Here is a 26,601-nt window from a genome sequence, read left to right on the forward strand (position 1 = left end):
TTAGCCCATAGTCACTCAACTGGCTGGCATTTAAAACAGGCCGTCATCTCGAATGCAGTGCGTGCCAGTAAAAGGTAGGCCAGCCAGTCGTTTTTGCTGCGGCTGCTGTTTGCTGGATGTGTTGTAGCCAACGGCAGCCACTCAGCGGCGCCTTCGAGTGGCAAGAAGGAAAATCGCAAAAAAATGTGTGCAATTAATAGCAAGAAATGTGATTCAAGGTTTCGGAATGCAGGAAGAATATGAAATTACAGCCAGCTCACAGACTGCGGCAAAAAAGTTACAGCTGACGATGATGGCAAGTCGATCTGGGAACACTGAGAAAAAATGTGAAAGGATGAACTTTTAGACTCTGGCGGTTAATTTTATTAAAGGTGTGAGGAGAACAGCCCACTTTGCAATCAGTTACTACCTACAACATAAATCTTACAATGAAGAACCACCGAGTTGGATCCTAAAAACACTTTACAGTCCACCATAAATTTTGAATCACTAAATATCTTATGCTTAATGTTCTTCTTATTTATTCTGTTTTAAATGGCATTTTAGACAGATTTGCTATAACTGATGTGTCTAATGAGCAGTAAAATGGTTGTAATTATTATTTCGATAATAATTCAAAATAAATTAGATTTGGCTATTTCAAGTATCTGAAAATTCCTCAAACAAAATACACAACAATTCGCGAGCTTTGCAGATGTAGTTTGAGGTAACCAATTTTCCCTTTATGTGAATTTTGACCAATGACTGGTCAAAACGTGGTCTGTACAGGTTCTGGTCGATAATTTTTTTCCGTGGAGGGTTCGAGTTCAGTCGAGTTCGGGCGAGTCGGGTTGGCTAGACCTGGGTGTTATAGAAGTGGAGGCTAGAAGACTTTAAGTTGGCTGCCTACATGTCCAGACGGCGAACCAGTTTCAGAAGTGCAAAAGCGGCACAGCAGCCCCAACTGTAGCAAAAGCAGCAAAAATAAGCCTGCTACCTTGCCAGTATGCTTTCGCTTTCAATAGCAGTTCGGAGTGGTTACTCATAGCCCAGTTAGCGTTTCTTTCTTTTGTTTCAGGAGCCAGAGCCTAGATTTTTCGGGTTCTATCTCTATATTTGTACGTTTAGAAACTAGTTGCCATGCAGTTGTATTCGTGGGTCTTGTTTAGCTTCATTTTTTGCAGCGAGGCGTAGCCATCCAATTGAATGCCAAATTATGCCAGTTCGAAACTCTGCTGTCTGTTGTCCAGTTGAAACTATCATAGTAATTTGCGAGCGCAAAATTAAAAAAGCATTCGAAAAATGTTAAAATTGCATCAGATGCAGGCGGGAGATTGTGAGCGGTTTTAATTGTTGATTTTAGCGGGCCATTTGTGGGTGGGTGCGGTTGCAGTCTGAAGTCTGTAGTATGCAGTATGTAGTCTGTAGTCTGTAGTAGTCTGCAAACGCCATCGCCATCGCATGTGCAACGCGGAAGAAAAGTTGTTTGGCCTGAACCACACACTCCCTTCCCTTTGCCCCTTTCCTCCTTAAAACACGTGGTAAGTGCATGCCATTTGTAGCTCACACATACAGATATAGCTTACAGATATATTCGTTGCCTGAGTGATTGTGAATACGCTGCGATCGCTGGATTATTTTTAGTCTGGCTTATTTGGCTAAGCGGGTTCTTGGGTATTTGGCAAGTGCATTTGTGAAACGGTAATTTGTCGTCGAGTCGCGTTCGTGACTGGAATCTTTTGAATCACTAACAACCCGTTAGAACGCCTTCCATTTAATTATACCTATTTTTTATATGTGTCCCCCTGCAATTGCCGCTTCATTAAAATCGGAATGTCTCGACCCAATTGCGAAGGTGGAGTGACTGTGTAATATATGGATAGAGCAATAGAGCCTGGCTAAGGTTACATGCAAATGCCCGATATACTAGGCTAGTTGCAAGGTCTAGGCCAACATGACCAAGGAAAACTGTATATCTACAGTGGGAATACTAATTGACAAGATTGAGAAGATATTGATCAAGAGAAAAGGTGTATGACTATTCTGTATTCCAGGTTTAACTGTTTGCGTAAAAGTGCAAAACTTTTAAAGCATAAAAGTATTCACACTTTAATAAAAAAAATTGTATTTAGCGGCATAGTCAAATATATCTCATTCCATGGAATTATTCCTATATTGTACTTACATGTAAAAGCGACTAAAAAAATTAAATATAAGAACCACGAAAACATTAGATAATATTAGACTTTTTAGGCTTTTAAACTCCTTTGTAATAAAGTTTTATTGGAAACTTAGCCGTTAAAAGTACTTAGCAGTTTATTCAATTTTTTTATAATTTCGAGCTTCAAAAAGGACAGTTGAGGATTTAAAAAATTCTAAAAACTGTTTTGAATGCTTGTAAAATAGTCGCAGTGATTAGAAAAGACATTGAAAATGACTTAAGCTAAGTCCCGAGTCATCCGTTTTAATCAGTGTTAATTGGTGACCTTAACGCTGGAGCCATGGATTATATGACCATTCTGCAGTAATTCATAATTTTAGCAACAACATAATTATTTGACAAACTTTAACTTTGCTCGCAGGCCTGAAAATTGAGTGAAGTGTTTGCTCACCTTGTCTTCCGTTAATTTTTATGTCACTACGTTAATGGCAGCTGATGGCAGTGATTTTACATAAGCCAATTTCATTGGCCAACTGAATGAACGTAGATCGAAAGCCGCGGGTCAGTGAAAAACTGCAGCCGGAGTTGCAGCAGCAAAGCGTTTTATCGAAACGTAACGCCGTGATTTCAATATATCGACAAAAGCATTTCTTGTTTCTTATTTCTCATTTCACAGCTCACAGTTTTCATTTATTAACTAATTTCGGATTTATGTAATCCCCAAGTGGCAGGCCTCGGTCTCGACCGATTACACGCAACCACAGTCCGAGGTCAATGATCAGTGAAATTCACTTTCAAAATCGAAAATCCGTTGAAAAGTGCTTACTTCCAGAGGCTAATGTTTCTGCCAGGGCGGAAGCCCGGCCGATTTCGTCGGAGATTAATTTGTCAGATCAAAAACTGAACCGAACTGGGCACAGCCACCGCCCAAAATAAAAAAGCCATCATCCCAACATCCCATCAACCCATCATCATCATCATCATCATTGGCAGCACACACCTTCATTAGGCGGGCTGCATTTTACCACACTTGAAATCGCAACACAATGAATAAATCTGCATAATTAATTCCCACCTAAGATGCCAAGTTAATGAGCTGTGTGTTTTGCACCACATTGAAGGCAACAAACACGCACAGGTTGTTGACTTCTTCAATGTTTCGCCAGCTCACTTTCGATTTCGGCTGCGGTACTGTTTTCGGGGCAGCTTGGACACACATAAAATCCACATGCCGCCCAGATGTATTTTTAATTATGGCCATTTCACGTGGCACTGGCACCCTCGAAACCAGATCCCAAATAAGCCAGTAGTCGAAATGCTGAAAGCTGCAAAGCAGAAGCAACCCCGTTAAGTGGAGATTTGATTTGCATGCGAAATGTGCCGAAAATTGCACAACCCTGATGTATTTTTAATTATATTTGCCAGGCCCAATTTGTAAATGTCATTAAACGCAGCTGGCCTGCATTTAGGGGCAAGTTCGGTCCGTTCCCAACGGAGCCAAGGACAGCCCATTGTTATCGCCCAATCATCTCAGTTTTTATCAAAAGGCCGGGTGAATAAATTCGATTTTCATTTTCGTTTAGTTTCTGATACAGATACAGATTCAGTTTCAGTGCCAGTTTCTTTCTCACCATAAAACACTGTTGCCAAAAAGAAGACAACGCGGCGGCGAATCGAATGAACGCGCCCTGGCAGAAACTGGGTTATAACCTTGAAAACTCGGACACAAAGGCAGCGCTTTGAAATTCCAGCTTCTCAATAAATTCAGCTGTGTCTGGCGGCGAAGAAAGCCGAATTAATGCGACAGGTCGCAGCCCTGCCTGAAAATGTATTCAAAACCTATTCAAATCAATGCTCAAATCTTAGCTCAATGCTCAGAAAATGCTAAACACCGACTCGGGATCGTTTTGAAATCGCACACCGATCGTTGCCAAAGTTGCATTCACTGCATTTCGAATTGCCAAAGGTCAGGCCCGACTGCAACGCATCTTCCCACCGGACAGTCCAGTTTTCTGCTAGTGCTGATTTCTGATTTCTGATCTCTGATTTCTGTGGCTCGGTGGTAATGGTGATGGTGGTGGTGCTGGGCTGTGTCGTCATCGTTGTCATCACGGTTGCCCCATCGAAAGCCGTTTGGCAACTGCTAACTGGCGGCGGGGAAAAACAATTAACTATACAACGAAAATTTGTTCAAATTGCGACTGTGCGAGAGTGAAAGAAGAGAGGAAATCGAAAACTGGATTTATAATTTTACGGCCAAACACGCAAGAAAACGAACCAAGGTCATTGCAAAGAAATTGTGAGGGAAACGTCCACGGAAACAAATTTTTCTTAATAATCCAAGTGCTGCAAAAATAAAAATTACTCAATTATTGCCTATAAATAGCTGTAATATTTTTCTGATAAAACACATACATTTCAAATGCAAGAAGTCAACTAAATAATTTTTTAAAGCAAAACCCAGATAGGAGCGATTTATATTTTATTTATTTTTTTAAAAACCTTTTCCCGTTCTGCTGTTACTCCACTTCTATGTTGTTTATGCAATGAGAATAAAAACGTAATTACTGTTTATTTTCAAAAATTCTATATGTATTGTTTAAGTAATGAATCGAACCGGAATCTCGTTTTAGCATAAACGCGAACCGGTTCACAGACCGGAACCTTATCAATTGGTTAGGTTCGAACCGCGAACGGAACCAAGCCAAAATAATACGGGTTCACATGGGTTCCTGGTGAAAAGATTGTAAAAATATTGCAGATATATCGGAATAGTTAAGATATAAGTTCAAACTTAATGCCCTTTTTTCTCCGTGTCTCGGATTCGTGGAAGCAGCGGCGGTTGTTTGTGTTGACTGTTTGGCCGATCTGGCAGAACCACTTTGAAGTTATTTTGCCCACTTGCAATTGCGTCGATGAAGACCTCTTCATCGAGCTGGGATGATGCGACGTGTTTTGTTAAACATGTTTTGCTCACCGACAGACCGCAACTCGGTATCCAAAACCCGAATCCGGTTGCTCAAAAATGCGTAAAGTGGGACGATGTCGCTCCTTTACAAGCCGGCCGACCAGAAAAGACATTATTAAAAGCCCGACAAGTGGCCGGGCAAAATGCCAAAACAAAAACACAAAATCAATTAACGGCATTCAATAGCTGCACCATCCCAGTGACTATTTCTGTGGCCCCGTTGGCAGGTGTTGATCAATAAAAATGCAACAGAGCAGCTGGCCCATCGCCATCGATCTGTGACAGTTGCGTAATCTTCGCGGAGGTTCTTTGCGCAATCGGGTTCGAAAACTCAACCGAGGCACCTTGATCAGTGCGTTCTTATCAGCCGACTTTTGGGAAGCTTCGTCTTGAACTTGAGGGAGTCGAAAATGGGGTTATCTATTAGTAGGGACAGAGGAGACCACTGGAAATAAATCTTTAAAGTATTAAATAGACTAGCAACTATCCTAGCTGATCCCATCTCTCTCCGAAGACTGAAGAGGGTACACCCCAGCGATCTCCTTACCCGGAGGATAACATAACATATTACATTTTCTTTTGTACTTTATAATTAAGATACCACTTGGTCTCATTTATATTTATCACACATTAGGTTAAGTTCAGAGGAATTACTGAACGATTCCTTTTGAAATCTTAATAAATAGAATTAGTTACTCCAAAAAAAAAAAAAAAAAAGAACAAGTATAAATAAATGCTTTACAAGCCTCTCTTGCAAAGTATTTATTACGTACAGAGCTTCTCAGCAACTAATTCATAAAATGTATATTATAAGCCTTATCCGCAAACAATTGTATTTACTGCAAGCTACATTTGCCTTTCTTTTAAAATAAATGAGCCGGAAAGTGAGTAGCTGATTAGTCAGCTAAGTAGAACAAAGAAAAATCAGTTAAACTGTACTATATCCGACATAGGCATCAAGTGAACATAAATAATATATATGAGAATGTTTTTTATGGATAGTTAATTAGTATTAAACTTGTAGTTCCTTCTAAGTTTATTGGAGCCCTCATTATTTTTTCATTCCCAGTTGTTGCCATATTTTCTTTAAGTGTACAATGCCTAATAGCAGCGAGGTGGTAGATGATTTTTTTGCTGAAGCTTCAGTATTTAATCAAGCAAAGAACGTGCAGGAAACTACTAGAAAATTGAGAATTGTTTAGCAATGCAGATGAGGAGTGGAATATTAAAAGCATTATGGCTATGCCTTACTTTTGTGAGTAAAAAGTCTTTCGATTGGAAACTTTTGAAAAGTATTTTAATACAAAATACTGGTTAGAACGAAGGCCTGGCCATACTGGAGCACGAAGGCGAGACCATCAACAGATGCATCCAAAACTATGGCGGACTTACTGTGGAAAACGCCGAGCGTCTAGGACGATTCAAGGAATGGTCGGAAAGCTACGAGGAAATCCCCTGCTTCACGCGCTGTTATTTGTCCGAGATGTTCGAATTCTACAACAACTTAACGGGCTTCAATAAGGACGGTATTGTGGGAGTCTTTGGAAGACCCGTCTACGAAGCCTGCCGAAAGAAATTGGAACTGCCATTCGCGTCAGGCGAGAGCAGCTGCAAACATGCCTACGAGGGCTTCCACTGCATCACCAACGTGAGTAGACATTTGAATTTCACTGATTTCTACAGGTGATGTAACGAGATGCCAGATCAGGATCCCAAGCCTAGTATGTCTCTCTGTTTGTTCTTTTGACCGTCCATACAAATGTTTACACATCGCAAACCATTAAACCTAGAAGGTACAGATTTATTACTCAGGTTCTATTCTATTATCAAACCAACCAATTCTGCCACTTTCGCACTTTTGAAAAATGATTAAATTTTCATGTTGATTTTACTATTTTGCTGTTAAAATTCGAAATTCTTGCACTCCCACAAGGTGAGTAAGGAAATCGATCGTACAGCAAATATTGTTTATGCTTTTAAAGGTTACTATTTATGCGTATTTACACTGCATTACTTAATTTTTTATAGATGGAAAGCCACCCGTTCACGGTTATCGACAACATGCCAAACATCTCCCCGTCAGCCAAGAATGCAATGAAGGACTGCCTGCAGGATGTCCACCAGGACGAGTGGAAGAGCTTCGATGCCTTCGCCTACAATCCTGTCAATGAACCTATTCCGTGCTTCACCCGGTGCTTCGTGGACAAGCTGCACATCTTCGAGGAGAAAACGCGTCTTTGGAAACTGGAGGCGATGAAGCGAAACTTGGGCATTCCGGCCAAAGGATCTCGCATAAGGACATGCCATCGGCAGCGTGGCAAGGACCGATGTGCCACATATTACAAACAGTTCACATGCTACGCGATGGCCATCTAGGTAGCCATCTTTGTAAAGCAAAATTTATGTAAGATTACATATTAATTCAATGATAAAAATATGCTTTCATTTATCCAAAGAATATCTCTGCATTTGGAAATATATAGATCTTACATTGTGCTTATTAATTTTTGGTATTGACCAGTGTCCCATTAATTTAATACTACTGCTATTCGTTGTCCTCCACTAACTTATTCCCATTTACTCGCTCCCAGCACTTGTACTCATGGTACATCCACGAGCACTTGCTTGACGCCTCTTGCCGCTGAGTCCCACTTAGCCGACAGCCACTGTAGTCTGAGCCAGAAGACTGATCCTCATTTCCCGAAGGCCCAAAAGCCTGCTTCCAGTTTTCCAGCCTCCAGTTTCCATCGGGATCGTAGAAGCCCATGGCATCCGCAAAGCACTGAAAGAGGCAGGGAATGGATTCCTTTGACTTCAGCTTACTGTACTGCAGCAGCTCCACATTGGTGGCGTTCAGCTGACGGGAGCACTGCAGCAGTGTGCTCAGGCTGGTGCCCGCATGCATCTCGGCCTGCTTCAGGCACCTGAGTCCCCGGTAGGCGAAGCTGCAGCCATCGGACCCCATCCGGCGCAGCTCGAATCTGCAGTAGTTATAGACATCGGCGCCCAGGTCCTCGGTCAGTTGCTTGAGCCTCCACTTGTTTTCCTCCACGTCAAACCAGCCCTTTTCCCTGGCCAAGCAGCGCATCAGGCAAGGAACCTCCTCACGCGTCCAAGATAAATACCGTTCCAGCTTCTGAAGATCGCCAGCGATGCTCTCCGGCGAGCTCAGTTCCCGCAGGCACTTTTCCAGAGTCTGGGCATCACCAGAAAGGTCAGCTAGTGCCTGCAAAGCACAGGTCACTTTAATTTGTTGGTTTCAAAGTGAGCTTTAACAAATTAGCCAGAAGTCTCCTTCCTATCTTTATATTTTTTATATAAGGAAGCTGTGTTCAAATGGCACAATCTTTTACTAAAGATTTCAGTGGGGCGTACTAACAAAGTCTTGTATTGATAAGAGTCTTTGACTAAATATTGTCGAGATTATTATTATTTACTCTATATATTGAACCGTTTGAACTGATTATTTTAGAATAGATATGCAGGTAAAAATAAACACGGGGGTCTCCATTAAGTCAAATTAAATCCGTTCACTTTCTTATATAATCGTAGCACTTATTGTTTGGTCGAGTGTGCTTGTCTTAAGTATACAAGCAGCATAAATAGAATAGAATTTTGGAAAAATTTGGTAGGATTTTTCTGCATCCTGTGCCGCCTCACCTGACTGCAGATCAGGAACAGGCTGACTAGAACCACACGCGGGGAACTCATCTCTCTGCGGGCAATGCACAAACTGAACTAGCTTCGAAAACATCCGCCCGGGCGGAGTCAATGATCAGCGCCGACGATGCAGTGGAGTGGAGGTTATCAACGAGTCGAGATTACGTCGGCGGGTCAACGAATGCCAGTTCATCCGCCAGAGAGTGGATGTGGATGCACTGGACAGAGTAGCGCAACAGCACGTGGCCCGATCGCCTTGGTCTAGGTCAGTTCTACTTAGGCTACATGCTACGAGTATGTGTACGTACTTGGTACGTACTATGTAGTTCGATTTAGATTTTAGAAAGCTGAACAGGTGGGGGAAAATTATATCAAGCAACGCAATTAAAGCTGGGAGGTTATTTGCTGTGCAATTATTCAAAATGCTGACGCGGTTTTTTAGATTTAATAAGTTACGTATAGGAGGGTGGGGCGAAACAGACCCCTCCCTTGCGGAGCTATAAAAAATCTAATAGACCCGTCATCATACGGAGCCATTGATTATCGCCACACTTTGAGCATTTTTGCACCCATGTTAATTGTACCAGAGTTTCCTTGTTCCCAATACGCATTGTCACATTATATTTAATTAACTAGTGCCATAAAGTATTATATTACCCATAGATAAAAAATCCAAAAAATACCTAAAATTGTATTCAGTACTTACATCAGGAAGTATTTACAGGGGAAAACACTTCTTTGTAAGGTAAATTTTAAATTCAATAAGTGATACAAAAGAAAATATATCTGAAAACTACAAATGTTTATTTCTACATTATCCTTTAAGACGTACAGTGTATTATATCACATTCAGATCAGGCGAAGACCTTGCGCACCACGTGGCGGTTGATGGGCAGCCAGCAGGAGAAGACGCGGTTGGCCCAGGTGCAGACATCCGACTCGGCCTCGTTGTGGTCGATGCACTTCTCCAGGCCGTGCTGGACCGTGGACAGGTCTTTGCTGCTCTTGGAGGTGAACTGGGCGATCATGTCGCGCTCGTTAAATCCCTTCTTCTCCGAGAATAGCTCGAGCTTCTCCAGGAAGCACTTGACGAAGCAGCTGGTGCGCCGGTGGGCGGGAAACTCGAAGTTCAGGTACTTCTCGTAGATGTCGTCCGGCACGTAGAAGTCCTCACGGCACTCCTCGAAAGCCTTCTCGGCGTCGGCGTGGTCCTTCAGCTGAAACTTGGCCGTAGTCTGCAAAATAAGACGAGGTTAAGGAGTCACCTCCATCAGCAAGGGCAACCACTGGGCACTGACCTGGGCCACCAGCAACGTGGCAACGGCTGAGATCAGCAGGAGGGATTGGGACTGCATTTCTGGCTCGGACGAGGGCTCAAGTGCGAATGTGCCGACGGGTTAGCGACTAAGTCGCACCAAGATTTTCCATTATCTTATATGCTCTCGCTCGACGGCCCACACGAATTTCTCGGGTCGGACCAGATTGTGGACCGGAGTTGGCAACAGTATAACTATGTTAACTGTCTCGCTAAAGTTGCTTTTGCGTAAGTAAGATGTTGGTAAAGTCAAAAGAATAACCTTAACCATGTTAATCTGTAAAAGGGAACACTAAGTTATTGTTATTGCAGGCAGTCTAAATGGGGTAACTAACAAAAAATAGTTATAAATAATTTACTGATTATGATTTAGTATTGGTATTGAATACTATTCCAACTTGGTCTGGTGTCGACCAGTCGTTATAGCCTAAGTTCACTGTGCTAGCACACCAAACCCGTTGCTGAGTGGTGCGCAGTGGTCGGTGGTGCGACGGTGTCGCTCGGTGGTTGGCTCTTGTGGTGTATGGTGTGTGGTGTGAATGGTGGTGTGGCACCCTTGCGTCAGTTGCTCTCAAAAACGAAGCAAACAGATCGTCGGAGCTGGGCTAAGTGGGGCAGTCGCAGAGCGGGCAGAGGGAAACGGGCAAAGCAAACTGGTTTACCTGATTCCGAATCCCAACTCGAATCGAAGTCAAGTCGCAGTCGACGCCGCTGTCAACGGCTTCGTTGTTGGGCCGAGCTGGGATATGGACGGTTATATAATCGCAACGGAGCAAGCGTATAATGGTTACGTTTTGCTAAAGCCAATTAAACGATTTGTTTTCGTTCCACAAATTCACTTGGCCTGTGCGGCACATTTGTGTGGCTCTGAAAAATGTGTTTTTGTCCCGTTTGCCATTTGTTGTTCGCCTCACTTGCCTTTTTGCGCTGCACCAAATTCTAACACCTCGATGTCAGCTTCCTGCACACTTCCGCATCCCGGACAAATTTTTTTCACACATTTATTTGCCCACCTGCCACACACAGGAGGTCCAGAGTGATAAAAAAACCAAATCAAAATTTTGTTTGTTTACTGCTTTTTGTGTCACGCGCTGGCCTGCAGCTCCCGAAAATAAATTAAATAAATTATTCAATTGAATTTATATATTACCGACCAATTTGGCCGCTCAACAGACTTTTGCATTTGTGTAATTAACGGCAGTTCGTGGAGAATTGTGGAATATTGCGGACTATTGCCCAGATTGCAAAGGGTCTTTCGGCCAGGTCGCAATATTGCGATCCGGTTCCATCTGCCCATCTGGCCATCTGCCCACTCAGCCAAACATCCTGGCCCATCGTGGCCCTCGAGCGACGTCCGTTTGTTTGGCTTTTACTTTCGCGGCATGTCAATGACATTGGCCTGGACTCTTGAACCCATCCAGCCGTCCAGGAGAACTCGATGACCAATGAAAAGGACTGAAAAAAACGTATAGTGCATTTTAGGTGATTTAATAGGAAAAATGCATCTAAGAATTCACCTGAAGTAAGTGATTTATAAATTTATTTTTTTATTAAATATATATATTATAGATTGCATAAATATAATTCTTCATTCTTATTAAGCATCAAACATTTCGGAATTTCTTCGAGTGCAACCTGCGTGTTCGCTGAACACAAAAGTAATGGGCTCCTGAGGGCCTAACCTTGACCGATGTGATTACTTGAGATTATCGCAAGAGTAAACTGATACTCCAAAATGTGAAAGAAATCCAGGCTCTTAATTGGCCAAAATCCAGTCTCAACATGAAGATGACTTGGTAGAAGTTAAATTTAAATGCCCAACATATGTCACGTTATCGGTGAGAACAAAGGTCTTTGCAGATAATGAAAAGCGATTTCCTTTAACGTTTCTGATGTAATTTTACTGCCGAATTTCGAATATGAACTATGAAATTAAATGACGGATTCCCTATTCCAAAACACCATTATTTTAGCTTAGCCCTCGTTTACACACCAGTACTAGCATCGAAATTGGCCGGAAGCCAGAGGCAGCCTCCACCTGGGAAATAAAAAACGAAACGGAAATGTTTGTGCAGCGCAGAAATTTAAAATAAATATTTGAATTTTTCGAAACGTCGACACACGGGGGTTCACGGGTCTGCCATTTCCATTTGCAGTCCACGGTTTTCCCCACGTCTAACGTGAATGCAATTTTTGGCCTGGCTTTCGTTTTAACTTTGGCTGCCATAAATTGCACCAAAGTGCAGCTGCCCCGCCGGCATGTATTTATTTAAAAGTGCTAAAATATTTGCAAAACGCTTCACAATTGCATTTTGCCCAGCACCGATCACCATTTCATTCGCATCCTTTCTACCACCTGCCGTGGGCGAGGAATATTTGGGTGAGTGCAAAAAATTCTGAACGGGCGGATAAAATACCTAAGCCCGCTGCTGCCCCCCAATAATTGCGTTAATATGCAGTCAACAAAAAATGCCAACCATATTTAATTAAATACCAGTCAGGTCATAATTGATTTTCCAGCTCGAAAGCTGAAAAAAAAAAGGAAAACCACATGATCTGGCCAGTTTGGTAATGGAAACCAACTACTAAACAGAGCTTACTCGAAAAAACAGTGCAAACAAAATCAGAGCTGCGGTGTGTTTTGTGTGTAGGATTTACGCAGATTATAATTAGGTCAGTTCCTGATTGAATTTGGACCATTTCAATTGGAAAATGGGAGCTGCCACGCCCGACTTTAAAGTATTCAGAGGCCACGCCCCGCTGGCCAGCGAGAAAACATCGTAGAATTTCATTATTGTTGTCCCAGGGTGTCGTCCAGAGCACAAACAACTTCCAGTTCAATTAAAAAGAGACACAGAAACAACAGCGCAACCAAAACAAATGCCCGAAACTTGCCAGCAAAAAGCGCACCAGGCTCTGAGTGTTTTTGTCTTCTCTCCGGCAGAGTACAACCAAATGTAAATTCAATTGCCGGCCGTGCGCCACAGGATATCCGGCTGGCAGCCATTTTTAGGCATATCGCATGCCTTGACCGGCCAGCAAACTAAACAATAAAATTTCATGGCCTTCGGTCCGAAGTGCAGCACAAAGAACAACACTTGCGAGCCAATGCGCTCCTCCAATAACCGGGAGGGGCTTCTTGCTCCCCGGCAGGGCCATATATCACAAATTGAGCTGCGGTGGCCACTCACTTTGGACCCGCTTGTCCTGTCTGTGGCTCGTATATTATGAGCTCATATTAAAACATTTTACACACAATTTCGCCTGCAGTCGCCTGGCAAGCAGTGGCAGCCTCCACTTCAGGCATGAATTATTATGCACCTAGGCGTATACGCAATGTTTAATTTTCAACTCGAGCAGCGCGCTCTCTGCTCACATAAATTCCTAGGGCGGGCGACAAACGACTTGTTCAATGTCTCTTCCCATACACTTATATACATATTCCCATCCTGAGCTTGTCCCTCTCGAACTAGACACGGAGGCTGGGATACACTCAGAGAAATAAGAGGCCAAATAGGAGGTTAGATTTCGAAATCTAATATTTGCCTTTTTTATAACAATATTTTATTTAATTTATTTAATCGCTTAAAGCAGCAACTCAGGCAACGCACCATTCTTTTTTTTCAGTGTGTGAACGCAAGAAACTATGTATGTGAGGAAAGGGCTGCGACGAGGAAGTGACTTTTTTGCCAGTACTACAGGACCAGACTAACTGCTGATGGCGGGCCACGTACACATGTCGAAAACTAACTGCTGCCACCGCTGTCCTTGCCGTCCTTGCCGCCGCTGCTCTCATTCGACCCGTCGTCCCTATCCGCCCTTCGGTCCTCGTCATCATCAGGAGCTGCAAAAATTTCAGCCATTTGTCCTGCATGCTTGCGGCATAAAAATATGCCAGGGCCAGCATTTTCATGCGGGTCATCTCCTTGGAACTCCGAGCTCCCAGCTCCCAGCTCCAAACTCCCAAGCTCCAACTCCGATTCCGGCTCCAAATGCAGCTGCAGCGCCCGAAAGTCAGGCTACGTGTGTGTCTGTGCCCCAGAGAGTTTTCGGGTTTTTTTCGAGTCCGGCCTCTCAACTGCTGCAACTTTTTGGGGCCGGGCAAAAATCACACAGAACTGGGCACAAATAAAACTACTCCGAGGACTGCTAGTCCTCCTAGTGCTACTACTTCTCCTAGTTGGCTGGAAAATAACAAAGGGGCGAACGGACGGGGCGTTTAGCAAATGGACTCTGGCCGAAAATGCTGCTGGCACTTTCGCAAAACATTCCGAATACAAATAAAAATCCGAGGCATATGAGTCACAGCAGCAATCATTTCCAATGCAAAATAAAATTTCATTTTGTTTTACTTACTGTCCTTTTGGCCATCGTTGTCCGCCGCCTGTCCGCCAGTGGGACATGTTTGTTTACGCTTCATCATGTCGTCGTTAGCCGCTGTCCCAGGACCTCGTCCTCCGGATCGCCCATTCTCCACACCCTTCAGATGTTCCGGACTGAACCAATGACACGATGACATTTTAATATGGCCCGTAACTTTTGTTTAGTCTGAGTCCGCTCATCGTCATCGCAATTTGCCCGGGGAGTTCCAGCTGTCTGCACACAGCTAATTCAGTTTTATTAAATATTTTTCACGCTTCTCGCATCCATTTCCATTTCCATTCTTGGCATTCGTTCCGTTTCGATTTATTACGGCGCTTCTCTTAGGTAAATGGCTGCCTGATTTGTTGTGAATCGAAATCAAAGGTAATGTAGCGCACAAAATCAGAGTCATACAGACATGGAACACATATCGCTAACCAAGCCGTCCGCCCGTCTGCGTTTGTTGCACGTTCAATTTTTCATTACTCACGCCTCAATCAATCACAAAAAGCGATTTTATTTCGTTTTGATGCGTATTATAAGCGCTGATCTGATGTGTGTGTGTGAGTGTGTTTCATTTTCTTTATCCGAGCATTTCTTTCACGATTCGCCTGTTTGAGTCGCCGAGGGGGCGTGGCAGGGGGCGGGCCCACATGTGGTATGCGCATTATATTTTGCACTGCGGCAGCATGTGCGCGTGCATAAATTGAATTTATATTAATTTAAAAGGCCAATTAAGCGGCAGAAATGCGAAAATGTTTAGCGTAAGCCCCCCTAGCACACACAAATTCGCAGCAGGCGAAAACCCTTGTTTTTATCGCCGACTTCTGCCTGTCATGCCATCGAAAGTCAATGAAAATGAGAAATGTTGCATAAGTACTCTCGTACAATGGGTTTTTACTTTTCGCCCAAGGAATTACAAACTGCGTACAAAGTACGGATTCTGAGAATCCAACCATCGGATACGGCTTTTATCTTCGGCATGTTCATCTCTGGAAAACTATTTATAGGACCGGCGTAGGTAACGCAGGCTCATTAAGGTTTTTGCACACGCCTAACGATTACTATCTGACCAAATACAGAGGGAGAAAAAGTAAATGCCATCTAATTGTAAACCGAAAACTATTCGATCGATAATATTAATGTTATGCAAGTTCGAAAGTTATTCGATACAGGTAGGATTTTTGGTTGTAAACTTATTACTTTTAGCTGTTTTCAATTTAGAAATTCCTGAAGCTTTGACATTATCTATTATTACTATTTTTATCTATCTATTATTACTATTTTTTAAAAGAAGAGGTTGCAATGAGTAACGATTTTTTAGTATGTAATAACATTGGAGCTTACGTGGGCCTTCCTCTTTATATTGAGAGGCCTACCACCAGCCTTACAGGTCTGGGCGATTTCTAATGCCAACACTCCCCCATCTGCAGCTGGAGGAGCAGCTGCTATTCCGTTCTGGAACTTCCCCTGGCTCCCTGGGCCCACTTTTGGGCCAACCTCTGGGGAGAGTGACGTGTCGATCGGCTCTTGGCTTCTGGTGCTCCTACACAGTGTGTCGGAAACTGTTTTGCTTGGAGGACTGGCAACAGCGCTTGGCGTCGTTGTTGTCGCCGCTTTGACAACGCCTTTGTGATTGGAATACGAAATAAGGCAGAGCACAATGGAGTCACAAATCTGTAGAAGACGAGCCATGGATTTGGCGTTGGGTTCTGGCCCTGGCTCTGGGATGGAGCTCACAAATCAAACGCATCTGCCGGCACGGCAGAGGAGACAGCTGCTGAGAATTCAGAGTTTGGAAAGAACCGGCTGAACCGTGTGTATTCGACAACTGTCAATGTATCTTGTAGTTGGCGTCGACTGGTAATTACGTGACGTTTCTTGATAAATTGTGATTCGTGGCGTGATTTGCAGACGGCCATTACTCGAGACTAATGTGCGGCATGCTCTCAGAATTGGAACAAACGCCAAAACGCTTGGATTCTAATGCATTTCTATTAACGGTTCCGCTGGCTGTTGGCCGCCACAGTCGCAACCATAGCCACCGGCACCACTCGCCCTCCAGTTTTTAGCCCCAATAAGGCCAAACCGCCGTCAGCCAGCCAACTCGGCGGCCACATGGTGACCCAGTTCGTCAATGGAATCCACAAATACGGGGCTTTAATTCGGGGGTGGGGCTGTGTCGTTCGGTTTTATTCATTCAGCAGGGGTCATCAACCCAGAGAACTGCGTTGAATGCATTGACACGATTTTTGGCTTCGATCCTGCATAATAACCAACTGCACATTGACTGTTAACACCCGCTCAATCAAGCAAGTACACTGCGAAAAAAAACCGCCTTTAAATCGTATAAGTTATGTGATAAACAAATTGAAGGCATGTTCTCTGATACTTTGAAATAATACGGATTATTTTGATAATTTAATTTAATGAAAACAAAAGCCCATATAAATATGCTGTCTTGTTGCCAATGTGGGGTTTCATTTTTATTTTACCGATCTTTAATAAACAATTTACTTAAGATTGACATATCTTGACTTTTTGAAAATGGATTTCCTCCAATACCGTAATAATAAAATTTCCTTATCAACTTTCTAGAAACATTTCCAGCTTTATAAGCATATATATAAATCGAAACATATCGGAAAATATCAAAAGTTCGTCCAGTTTGTTCATTTAACAGCCCGTTTAATTAGAGGTGGTCATAAGCGCGGAACCTTTTCCAATCGGCGGAGGCTTAGTCCTGAACTTCCTGTTGCCTGCCATTCTGCAAATGCTCCTGGCTAACGATCATTTGCGGTTAGCCGTGCTGACGAGGCCTTTGCCCTTGTTTATTATATTGTCATTATGCTAATTTCATTCGCAGCCCAACTGATTGGCAGTCGCGCGAAGAGAGTGCATATAGTAATATAGTGTGTTGTCAGCCTGGCAAGTGAATGGCAGAGAGATATATCGGCCGATGTCGGCGCCGTGACGTTAATGTCGATGTCATGTACTGCCTTCGGTTCGCCTGCATTTGACATTTCGCACATGGCTTTCTTGTGATTACAGCTCTTACTCTTGTGAGCGCCTGTTTACCTTTCAATAAAATTGTTGAATAATCAACGGCACAGCAGAAACATCACAAGCAGCAGTAGCGCGTTACGCGCTCTGAAAGGTTCATTTCATTTTGTTGCGAATCATTTCAGCTCAGAAGAAAGCGTATTGCGAATTTTTTCCATTTTTTGTTTTTTGATTTTTTGGTTTTTCGGTTTGACTTGATTTGCGTGATGTGCATGCGGAGCAGCAGCGGCGGCGTCAGGTTCCCTTATATAATCCCGCAAATGCTATGGTATTTTAAGCACTAAATAAATAAGAGGCGTGCTTGCACTCGGCGATGCTTCCAAATGCCTTCCCAAAGTTCAGGCGCACTCAAAACGAGAGGCCGAAAGGCAAAAGAGCAAATGAATCCCGGCCAGAAGACACCATCGTGAGATCCAGCCGGGGATATACACCTGCGAGTATCCCACAACTGGCAGCCGCTAAACGGTGACTTCTAATTTTTCATATGGGATACCTTTCAAAACAAGCTCTTTTTTGAACTTGAGGTGTGATGTTGTTAAGGGCACATATGGTATTTCGTACTAATAGATCACATTTCTTCTATATATGCCCCTAATGCTATTTATTAATTCATACAGATGAAAATGACATTAATCAACAATACTCGTATTGAATTAATTATCTTAAGGTAAGACCCTTCATTCGATTAGGTTCTTTAGTTCATGCGTGTCACACAATCTAGGCAAAAAGAGAAAATGGACAGTAGTCGAAAAATGGGAAGACCAGAACCTCGCACTCGAAATCAAAATTTAAATTTCCAGCTAACCCAAAGCGGGAAAACAGGCAAAACGTGTCGGGCATAAGTGAAAATTTCTAGCCGCAGCAAACTAAATGCCGCCATGTCCATATTTAAGAAGCCGGCAAGCAAAAGTCATTTGACACACTGTTGCTGTTGCTGCGGATGATGTTGCCTCGGCTGGTGATGTTGGCAGCAGTCCAGCAGTCGGCAGTCAATAAACTAAAACCGGTAGCATGAATTGCCGGTTGTGAGTTTGGGGCTGGCCAGTCCGCTGGAGCTGGAACTCGATGGCTCCGCCATTAGCAATCGCAATGTGTGGAAAAAGGTCAGCGGGCCAGAGCATCGATGGCTTGGCTGGAATGGGATTCGATTGGGGCTTGGCTTGGCTTGGAGCTTAAATTTTTCGGTTCCAGTTCATATGGAATTGCAGTTTCATTGCCGGTCTCTGTGTGCAATGACAGTTTTCCGCCTGGCCGAAAGTTCAATGCACCTCGGGTGCATTATGCACAGAAAAGAATTGCTTGACACTTTAGTCGGTGACTATTCTAGCAACATAGTGCAAAAATATATTTATTCTTCTGGCAAAAACGCTCTTTAAGTGTTAAATGATATTAAAAAGTTCGGAAATATACTCGTTATTATAAACATATTGCGGAATAATAAGGGAAATTGTGAATACAAATAAAAAAGCTGATTGGCCAACAATATTTTGAATGTTTTATACCAAAAAACTTGTTTAGTCTGCAGATGTTTGCGTTCAAATTTTAATGATATCAGTGTTCAATAATATTGGTCAATTTAAATAAATCGTTTGAAAGGAATGCAATATATAAAATATTTATTATCAGGATCGGCTTCAGCTAATTTACATTTGATTAACATAGATGTTCTCGTTTTGAGTGTGTAATCACTTCGATATTACACGCATTTCTTTCAGTGCAGGTGTGTGAGCTGTTGCTCCAGCTGTCAATTAATGGCAAATGTCAGGGGCTGGCTTTGAAGCATTAATCATAATTAGTTATGCCACACGCCGGCAACAACAACGATGGCTATTGATATGTGGACTGTAAACTGTAAACAATTAGAGCTGATTTGAAAAACGCTAACTGTAATTGGGAGTCGAGTGTTGTGTTGGGTTCAAGTGGCAGCTGGTCTGTCGAAAGTCGTGCTCGGCAATTAGCCGCATTTAGGCATTTGGGCTTAGGCCTCCTCGCGAACACGTAACACCAACTTGGTGGCCGGGACTTTGGGCCGAGATCTGAGGCGATTTACTCTAAGGGGGACAATGGGTACGAAGGTGATACATATGTGCGTCAGTTTCGTGGGCGTAGGTCTATGCGTATCATTCGCTGGCTGAGCCCTTTGGGAAGTTATCTAATCCAATTAGGAGCTGTTGGCATTACGTAAACGGCTGAGCTGAAGGGAGTGAGCCGGCAATTTGACATACAGTTCGCCGCTTGCCGACCATTGTTTTCGATTAAGTTTTGAGCAGCAACTGACAGAAATTCGTTATAAAATTGCACTGCAGTGGACAGCGGCAAAGCAAACATTTTAAACAATTATAAAACTTGTTTTACGCTCGACAACACTACAAACAGCGAAGTGCAGCCAGCGTTTTGCCATCAAATGCGGCGTGGCTGTCAAGTGCAGTTTTTCCCATTTTCCGTTCCTGTTCCACAACCGTTTCACCCAAACAATTGTTTTGTCATCGGCGGCAGATGCACATGTATACCGCCCTAAAGAATGAGTCGCATATTGGCAGAAACAAATGCGATTTATACATTTTTAATTGGTACGATAATCTAGTTATGGCAAAGCCTTTGAAAAGTAAGTTATTTTCTAGGGATTACCATTAAGAATCAGTTGGCGTAGGTGCTTGCTTCCATTTGTCTGTTCCAATTTTATGATATTTGTTTCAGTCAAGAAAATATGTCGACGAACACAGAGGATCTGGGACGCCTTTTGGCCGTGATTGGGGATGAGGTTTGAGCCTAAAAATAATATTTACAAATCAAAATGTCCACACACAATTTTTTCAGGACACGTGTGTCGGCTTTCTGCTTGGTGGCATTGGAGAGGTCGGCGAGGATCGTAAGACCAACTTCATGGTCGTGGAAAGGGGTAATTTCATTTAGGAGCTCAAAAGCTTTCCTATATATCAGACCACTATTTCGTAATTTGTTCTCGTATCGTTTTCCATTGTATTGCAGACACCACCCCCAAACAGGTCGAAGAGTGTTTCAAAAAGTTCCTGAGGCGACCGGACATAGCCATCATTCTGATCAATCAGGTTTACGCGGATATGATTCGCCCCACTGTCGATGCTCACAATCTGGCCGTGCCCACTGTGCTGGAGATTCCCTCGAAACAGCATCCCTACGATTCCTCCAGGGACTCGATTCTGAAGCGGGCCCAAGTGAGTTATAGTGCGCCGTCAACGGGTTAGCCCCAAGTCCTTACCAACTCTTCTCCAGAGAGTCATCAGTCCGCCCGAGAGGCACTACTAGCGGCTCAGTTTATGGCAGTCACTTTTGGGGAGTTGGGGGGAGTCTAATGAAGGATTTTGCACACTTTTCAAATGCATACCAAATGCTGGTGCTACAAAGTCGTTGGAACAGTTCTCGAAAACAGATACGCACAAACATAGATATATTCACACAGAATTGATGGGGAAAATAAAGCTTATACCTACATGGGGCAACTTTTCAGCTCATGCGTTTTAAGGAAATTGCCAAAAAAAAAACTGCAGCAGCAACAATCTGAAAAGAGAAAAGCAACAAAAATGCCTTGCGCTTGCAACAAAATTGAAAACAGCAACCGCACAAAAACAAATCAAAAGAAAAAGAAAAGCCATAGCAAAGTACCAACAAAGTGAACGAAAACGATACAAATAAGCGCTGAAATGCCAATACATGGCAAAAATGCCAGAAGAAAACCGAATAAAACCAAGTATAACAAAACGGCGAACCCAAAAAGGGACAACAGAAACCTGACAAAATAAAAACTCTTAAAAAGACAGCACAGTTTACGTTGTCTGGATGGATCTGGATCTGGACCCAGTTGCAGCGAATGTCGGGGAAAGCGGCTTCTTACGGGCTGCTTAGCGCAACAAAAGCATGCGAAAACAATATTCGAGCAAAGTATTTTGCGCCAACTTTTCGCACCAAGAAGTTGGCGCCGAGAATGCATTCAGAAACTTCTGCTCCAGTGACAAGTTTTCTGGAACCGAGCCCCCAGAATCCAGAGATGGAGCAGGACGTAGCCCTCCCTGGTGGCCCCACAAAAGCGCAGCAGCAAGCAGGCAATATTCCGCACCTCCGACACAGGAATCCCGCCCGAAATTTGGCTATATAATGCTTTAATCTTGGCTAAAAGGCATTCACAAGCAATTGCTATGCAGTTTGGCCTAGCATACTATTACATATGTATTGCTATTGTTGATAAAGAAAATAACTCATTAATATCGCCACCATGTATCAATTTGACTTTGACAAAATCCCTCCAGCTATGAAGGACCAAAGGACCAACCAGTGAAATTTCGAAAATGAATCTCCATTTTCCAGATAATTACAATCTTATATGTAAGAAACTAGTGTACTTAAAGTATCCATAAACGTATGCCTTCTTCTTTTAAAAGTTCTGCTATTATTCACTTTGTACTAATTTTCCAATCAATGGCAACGCCATTAAAATAAAGTCTCCCCAAAAGTCTGCTAAAATTTCTCGTTCTTTCAAAACATTGGATGATACTTTTGGGGGGTCCTTAAATTTCTTTAATAGATGAGAGGAAGGTGGAATTACAATCTCCATTACAACAGCAGTGCCATTCTCAATCTAAAATTTATTCTGCATTCTTTGGGAATCTATTTTAGCTCTGTTTTGCTCATTGTTTACTATGTGGAAACGCCGCCAAAATGTCTATATTCGCCTTTTTCCAATGTGTAATATCGCATTGTGAATTAATGAGCTGTGACCGTTGGGAACACAGAACTGGCTGGTTGTCAAGTATCTGGACACGTAGTATTTGCCACCCATCTTTTTCAGGGCGGGCAGGTTTTGACAACAAAATGGCGTGGAGCATTTAGGACCTAATTAGCCGCACACGCCATTTACACTGGGCGGGGGGCGCACGCGGCGTATGCGTAATTGCATTACATGAAGTCTGCCAAGCTCACTTTGCTGCAGTTTGGCTGTCACCTGCCAAAAGCATTTTGCAGAGACCCAAACTAACCGGAGACTGCCATTGATACTTCAAAGAACTGAATGGAACTTGCAGCACACTTTGCCATTTTAGGTGTTATACGATTATATAATATCGTTATATATCCTAGAGGAGAGCCTTTATGTATTTAGTTTTTGTATAGGATAAAGTCTTTAGGTCTGAACGTTGGCCAAAGGTGTGCACTGTGCACTCTCATCTTTGCAAGCTGATTAGCAGCTGACGAGACATTCTGACCCACCTGCTTCCACTGAGACCCAATTAAAATTATTCAAGTTGCGATTTCATCAGCAAGACGCGCACAATATGGCATCAATTGGCGGCGTAGCGGCGGAAGTGGAAATGGGACGAGACCCTTTAAGGCCCAAGGCAGAACTTTTGACACACAGCGACAAGCTCTGCGCCTTTTTAGCAGTTTAGGGAGAAGAAAGAAAACTAAATAAATAAGCGACTAACTGAGTGACTGAAGACAGCAGGAGCGGAGAATCGGAGCATTGCAGCGAAACTTTGCGCCGAGCAATGGGGAACATAAATAAATGAAATTATTCAAAAGTAGTTTGGAATTCTCGTGACAGCGCATAAAAACAAACAGCTGAATGCAATTTGGCTCGTTCTAAGCCATGCGAGAAGGAAAAGTGAAAATAGAGCAGCACCGGCAGCAGCCAGACGATGACGAAGATAGTCAGAGTCAGGAAGAGTCCGGATCCAGCTCGGCTCAGCCAGTGTAAATGAAATACATAGACCAGAAAACGGGGCAGATGGAGTCCTTCAGACCGACTGAGACTGGCATAATTATAATTGGAACTGGGCCCCAGCTCGAGTGCGGAAACTGATGCCACATTTTTGGCAATTCAATTTCGGAAATGAAATCGAGACACATGGACACAGAGCCTCCGATGCTCCTTCATCCGCTTGCCAAATGGAGCATAAGATGCCGTCCCGGACCGGGTTAACAAATGGAATTGTTGCTCCGCAAATTAACAGACATCTGAGGGCATTCGCCAAACCCACCAGCGATGTCCGGCCATCACTAAACTATTGCGTTTCAGAACTTGTCGGTCTGGTCCAATATGTATATACTCGTAGTGCACATCGGTGGACGTATGTATATGTACACAGGAGCGGCGACCACGCCCACCCAAATGTGCCTTGACATCCGTAGTGACAGAAACGAGCTCGAAAACAAAGTTAATTAAATGATCTGATCTCCATTATTCCCAAAAAGCTAATCTCAATTACAAAATTGAAATGGCCACGAGAACACTAGAGGGAAAAAGCGGTTAAACTGAAATAGTTAGCATCATTAGGAGTTTAAAAATAAATAGATCCTAACTTAACTATGAATAAAGGTTTATATACAAAATATAGATAATTCTATGATAGATTAAAAATTAATAAATTATACGTTCTTTTTCAGAGGCGCTTTAATATTATTATTAAATGCCTTTCAGTTTAAATGACTTAAAGCTATGATGAAAGTGAAAAGAAACTTAAATAGGAAACCGAATTCTGTCGTTACTAGGATATATTCGAATTTATTTTCCCAGTGCAGAGTTCATTCGAACGTCAATCGATGGAACTTGGCCAAAATGTAACTCGAATGTCAAAGAAAACAAGGAAAGTGAGCGGGTTAAAGTGCAGTATCTCTGTCCGGAGATGAGCTGCAGGGAATCGGATTAGTTAGTCCGAGGACTGCTCGTTGCACTCCCCTCCCTCACAGCCGATTCGATGCAATCGACACGGCACAAAGCGTTTCATTAACCATTGCAAATTGGCAGCAATTCATTGAGAGGCATTCGAATCGTGTGCGTTGGTGGGTTTGTGCGTCCTCGATTTGCCTGCGGCACGTAGCATATGGATAATACTATACGTATGTGGACGGACGGCTCGCAGCCGAACTCAATTCTCCGAATCACTGAGCTAAACAAAATCATTGAAATTGCCATTGTCTGGGCACTGAGTGGATAAGCACGGCAGCATTGATATATGGCACATACTCGTTTCCCACTCGAATGCTATGGTACAGCACATTTGGCCAGCCCGCTGGTCACTTTGCGGATCGCCTGGCCAGGGTCTGCCCTTGATTAGTCCTCCTGCGGGTCCTTTGCTCCAGATTGGATTACTTGATTTGCCAGCCAAGTGTCTAATTAATTACTTTGCATTTAAATTAACCCCCGTTTCATCGGAACAAATATCGATGGCAGTGTTACAAGCTGATACGTGCACTCAGGAAAACGCAAATCGGTGCAAAAAAAGCAATGATGTAAGTATTAACTGTACGAATAACTAGAGCAGTTAAACTCAAATGAGCTCAAAGGAAGCAAGTTCATTTTGCAGTTCATTAAAAAAGAAAGCTTGACGAACAAGGCGTTTAAACCAAATAGTCATTTCGTTCCTGGAAGTTTCAAAATATTTATAAATTCTAAATAGAACGTTTTCCAAACAACTGGTTTATTTTAGAGCAATATATATTTACACATATATATGGAGAAGTTTCTCCTTTTTCAGAGTGTGGGTCTGCTTGATTGGGGGCGTGGCAGCTGCATGTTGTGGGGCGGCCATCACTCCGGCTAATTTGTATTCAAAACAGAGAAAGCAGTGTCAGTGTTTCAATTGATTGAATGAGTCTGGGTCGACCCCCGGTCCGAACTCTGGAGAGCTGGGCACAGATGTCGGGAGATTAGCAGCCGGGACAGAGTTCACCTGACTCGCTTTGACTCGGTCTAATTGGAAGTGACAAATGGAAGCTCGGTTCCATTCCGCTCCCCGCTGTTTGCACTTGGCTCAGGACTGAAACAGGTTTCCCCAAACTTGGGATTCCAATTTTAAAGCCTACGCCGTTCGACATTTGAGCGGAAGCCGCACTTCTAACTGGGGAACAATTCTTTTGTTGTCCGTGGCCAAAAAAATGGCATAGCAACGCTGCAATAAACCGCAGCTCATTTTTGAATTCACTTCATATGCATAACAAATGAATAAGTTTCGTATTATCCCAACGAGGTGCAATAACAATAACAGAAGTGGAAAAAATCGGAGCGTACGTAAACACTGATAAACAATTGAAATGCGATAAAAAAAAATAATAATAGCAAATGAATTCAAGTGGGCCTGGTGCACAAAGGATAAAAGACGCGGGAGTATGGTTTATTCAAATAACAATTGCCAAATACTTATTTAACCAAAATAACGGCGCAGCGCAACTTTCTGGCTTTGGGCTTTGGGCTTTGTCGGTGGCGTTGGCCGCAGAATGTGCAAAAATTTGCAAAAATAAAAATGCCAGAGCAATGTGTGCCACACCCACCGCACATACACACACATCCACAGACACACCCACACTCGGTGGTGCAACAATAAAATACCAGAGAGCCGCTGACGGGGGGTGGCGATTTTGAGGGTGGCGCAGCTCGCCATCATTTTGGGGTAATGCAAAATTACGTTATAACGGCATAAATTTAAATAAATGCCGGTCTCAGGATTTTTATGCATTTTTACCGCATAACAAATACTTTAGTTGCCCGCAGCCACCTACATTCTGCTCTAATGTGGCTTGGCCACGCCCACCGCCCATGCACACTTTCACACTCCTACACATTGGGACAAAATTATAGCACTCAAATAGATGTCCTTACATATAAGACAATATGACAATTGAAAGAACAAGTAAATCAATAATCAATCAATCTAGCTCATAATATTACTTATTTGTCAGAATCTTACAAATAAATATATAGATTAATGCCACTAGTAAAAAATGCAAAGTCAAAATACTTCACAAGGCCACGAGATACAATTGTTATTTTGCCATCACAGTAATATACTTACAACTGACTTATACTTAATGGTCTAATTTCGAACTACTATACATAAACAGTATCTTTTGAAAGAATTAACCTTAAGTCTGGAGCCAGAGAAATGTATATTTTGGGTGAAATAATTAAGATAAACACTGTATGTTCTATAACCCCTTTCCGAAAAAAATATAAATGATTTAATGCTAAGGATCCTGGCTCTTTTTAAGGACGATTTCCCCTTTAAGAACTTTGAGTGCTATTATCGCCACCTCAATTGTGTATTCTAACAATTCCTAGGCGGTTAA

At 42.8% G+C, this 26,601-nt stretch overlaps 4 protein-coding genes across 4 annotated transcripts; 2 read left to right on the forward strand and 2 right to left on the reverse strand.

Moving 5' to 3' along the window:
- The first annotated feature begins 5,863 nt into the window (after positions 1 to 5,863).
- On the forward strand, positions 5,864 to 7,612 carry LOC6614061. Its single transcript, XM_002038479.2, has 3 exons — positions 5,864 to 6,363; positions 6,427 to 6,756; positions 7,137 to 7,612. The coding sequence occupies exons 1-3, from the start codon at positions 6,313 to 6,315 to the stop codon at positions 7,482 to 7,484; spliced, it is 729 nt and encodes a 242-aa protein (XP_002038515.1). The 5' UTR covers positions 5,864 to 6,312; the 3' UTR covers positions 7,485 to 7,612.
- Positions 6,884 to 8,855, reverse strand: LOC6614062. The gene is made up of 2 exons (XM_002038480.2): positions 8,769 to 8,855; positions 6,884 to 8,334 (listed from the first exon to the last, which is right to left on the reverse strand). The coding sequence occupies exons 1-2, from the start codon at positions 8,817 to 8,819 to the stop codon at positions 7,654 to 7,656; spliced, it is 732 nt and encodes a 243-aa protein (XP_002038516.1). The 5' UTR covers positions 8,820 to 8,855; the 3' UTR covers positions 6,884 to 7,653.
- A 694-nt stretch (positions 8,856 to 9,549) lies between these two features.
- On the reverse strand, positions 9,550 to 10,178 carry LOC6614063 (general odorant-binding protein 99a). The gene is made up of 2 exons (XM_002038481.2): positions 10,067 to 10,178; positions 9,550 to 10,003 (listed from the first exon to the last, which is right to left on the reverse strand). The coding sequence occupies exons 1-2, from the start codon at positions 10,121 to 10,123 to the stop codon at positions 9,623 to 9,625; spliced, it is 438 nt and encodes a 145-aa protein (XP_002038517.1). The 5' UTR covers positions 10,124 to 10,178; the 3' UTR covers positions 9,550 to 9,622.
- A 9,986-nt stretch (positions 10,179 to 20,164) lies between these two features.
- Positions 20,165 to 20,994, forward strand: LOC6614065 (probable V-type proton ATPase subunit F 2). Its single transcript, XM_002038483.2, has 4 exons — positions 20,165 to 20,269; positions 20,326 to 20,407; positions 20,497 to 20,702; positions 20,761 to 20,994. Exons 1-4 carry the CDS (start codon positions 20,216 to 20,218, stop codon positions 20,791 to 20,793), a joined length of 375 nt encoding a protein of 124 aa, XP_002038519.1. The 5' UTR covers positions 20,165 to 20,215; the 3' UTR covers positions 20,794 to 20,994.
- Positions 20,995 to 26,601: the final 5,607 nt, after the last annotated feature.

The sequence above is a fragment of the Drosophila sechellia genome, chromosome 3R, assembly GCF_004382195.2.
Source record: "Drosophila sechellia strain sech25 chromosome 3R, ASM438219v1, whole genome shotgun sequence".
In the NCBI taxonomy this organism is placed as follows: Eukaryota; Metazoa; Arthropoda; class Insecta; order Diptera; family Drosophilidae; genus Drosophila; species Drosophila sechellia.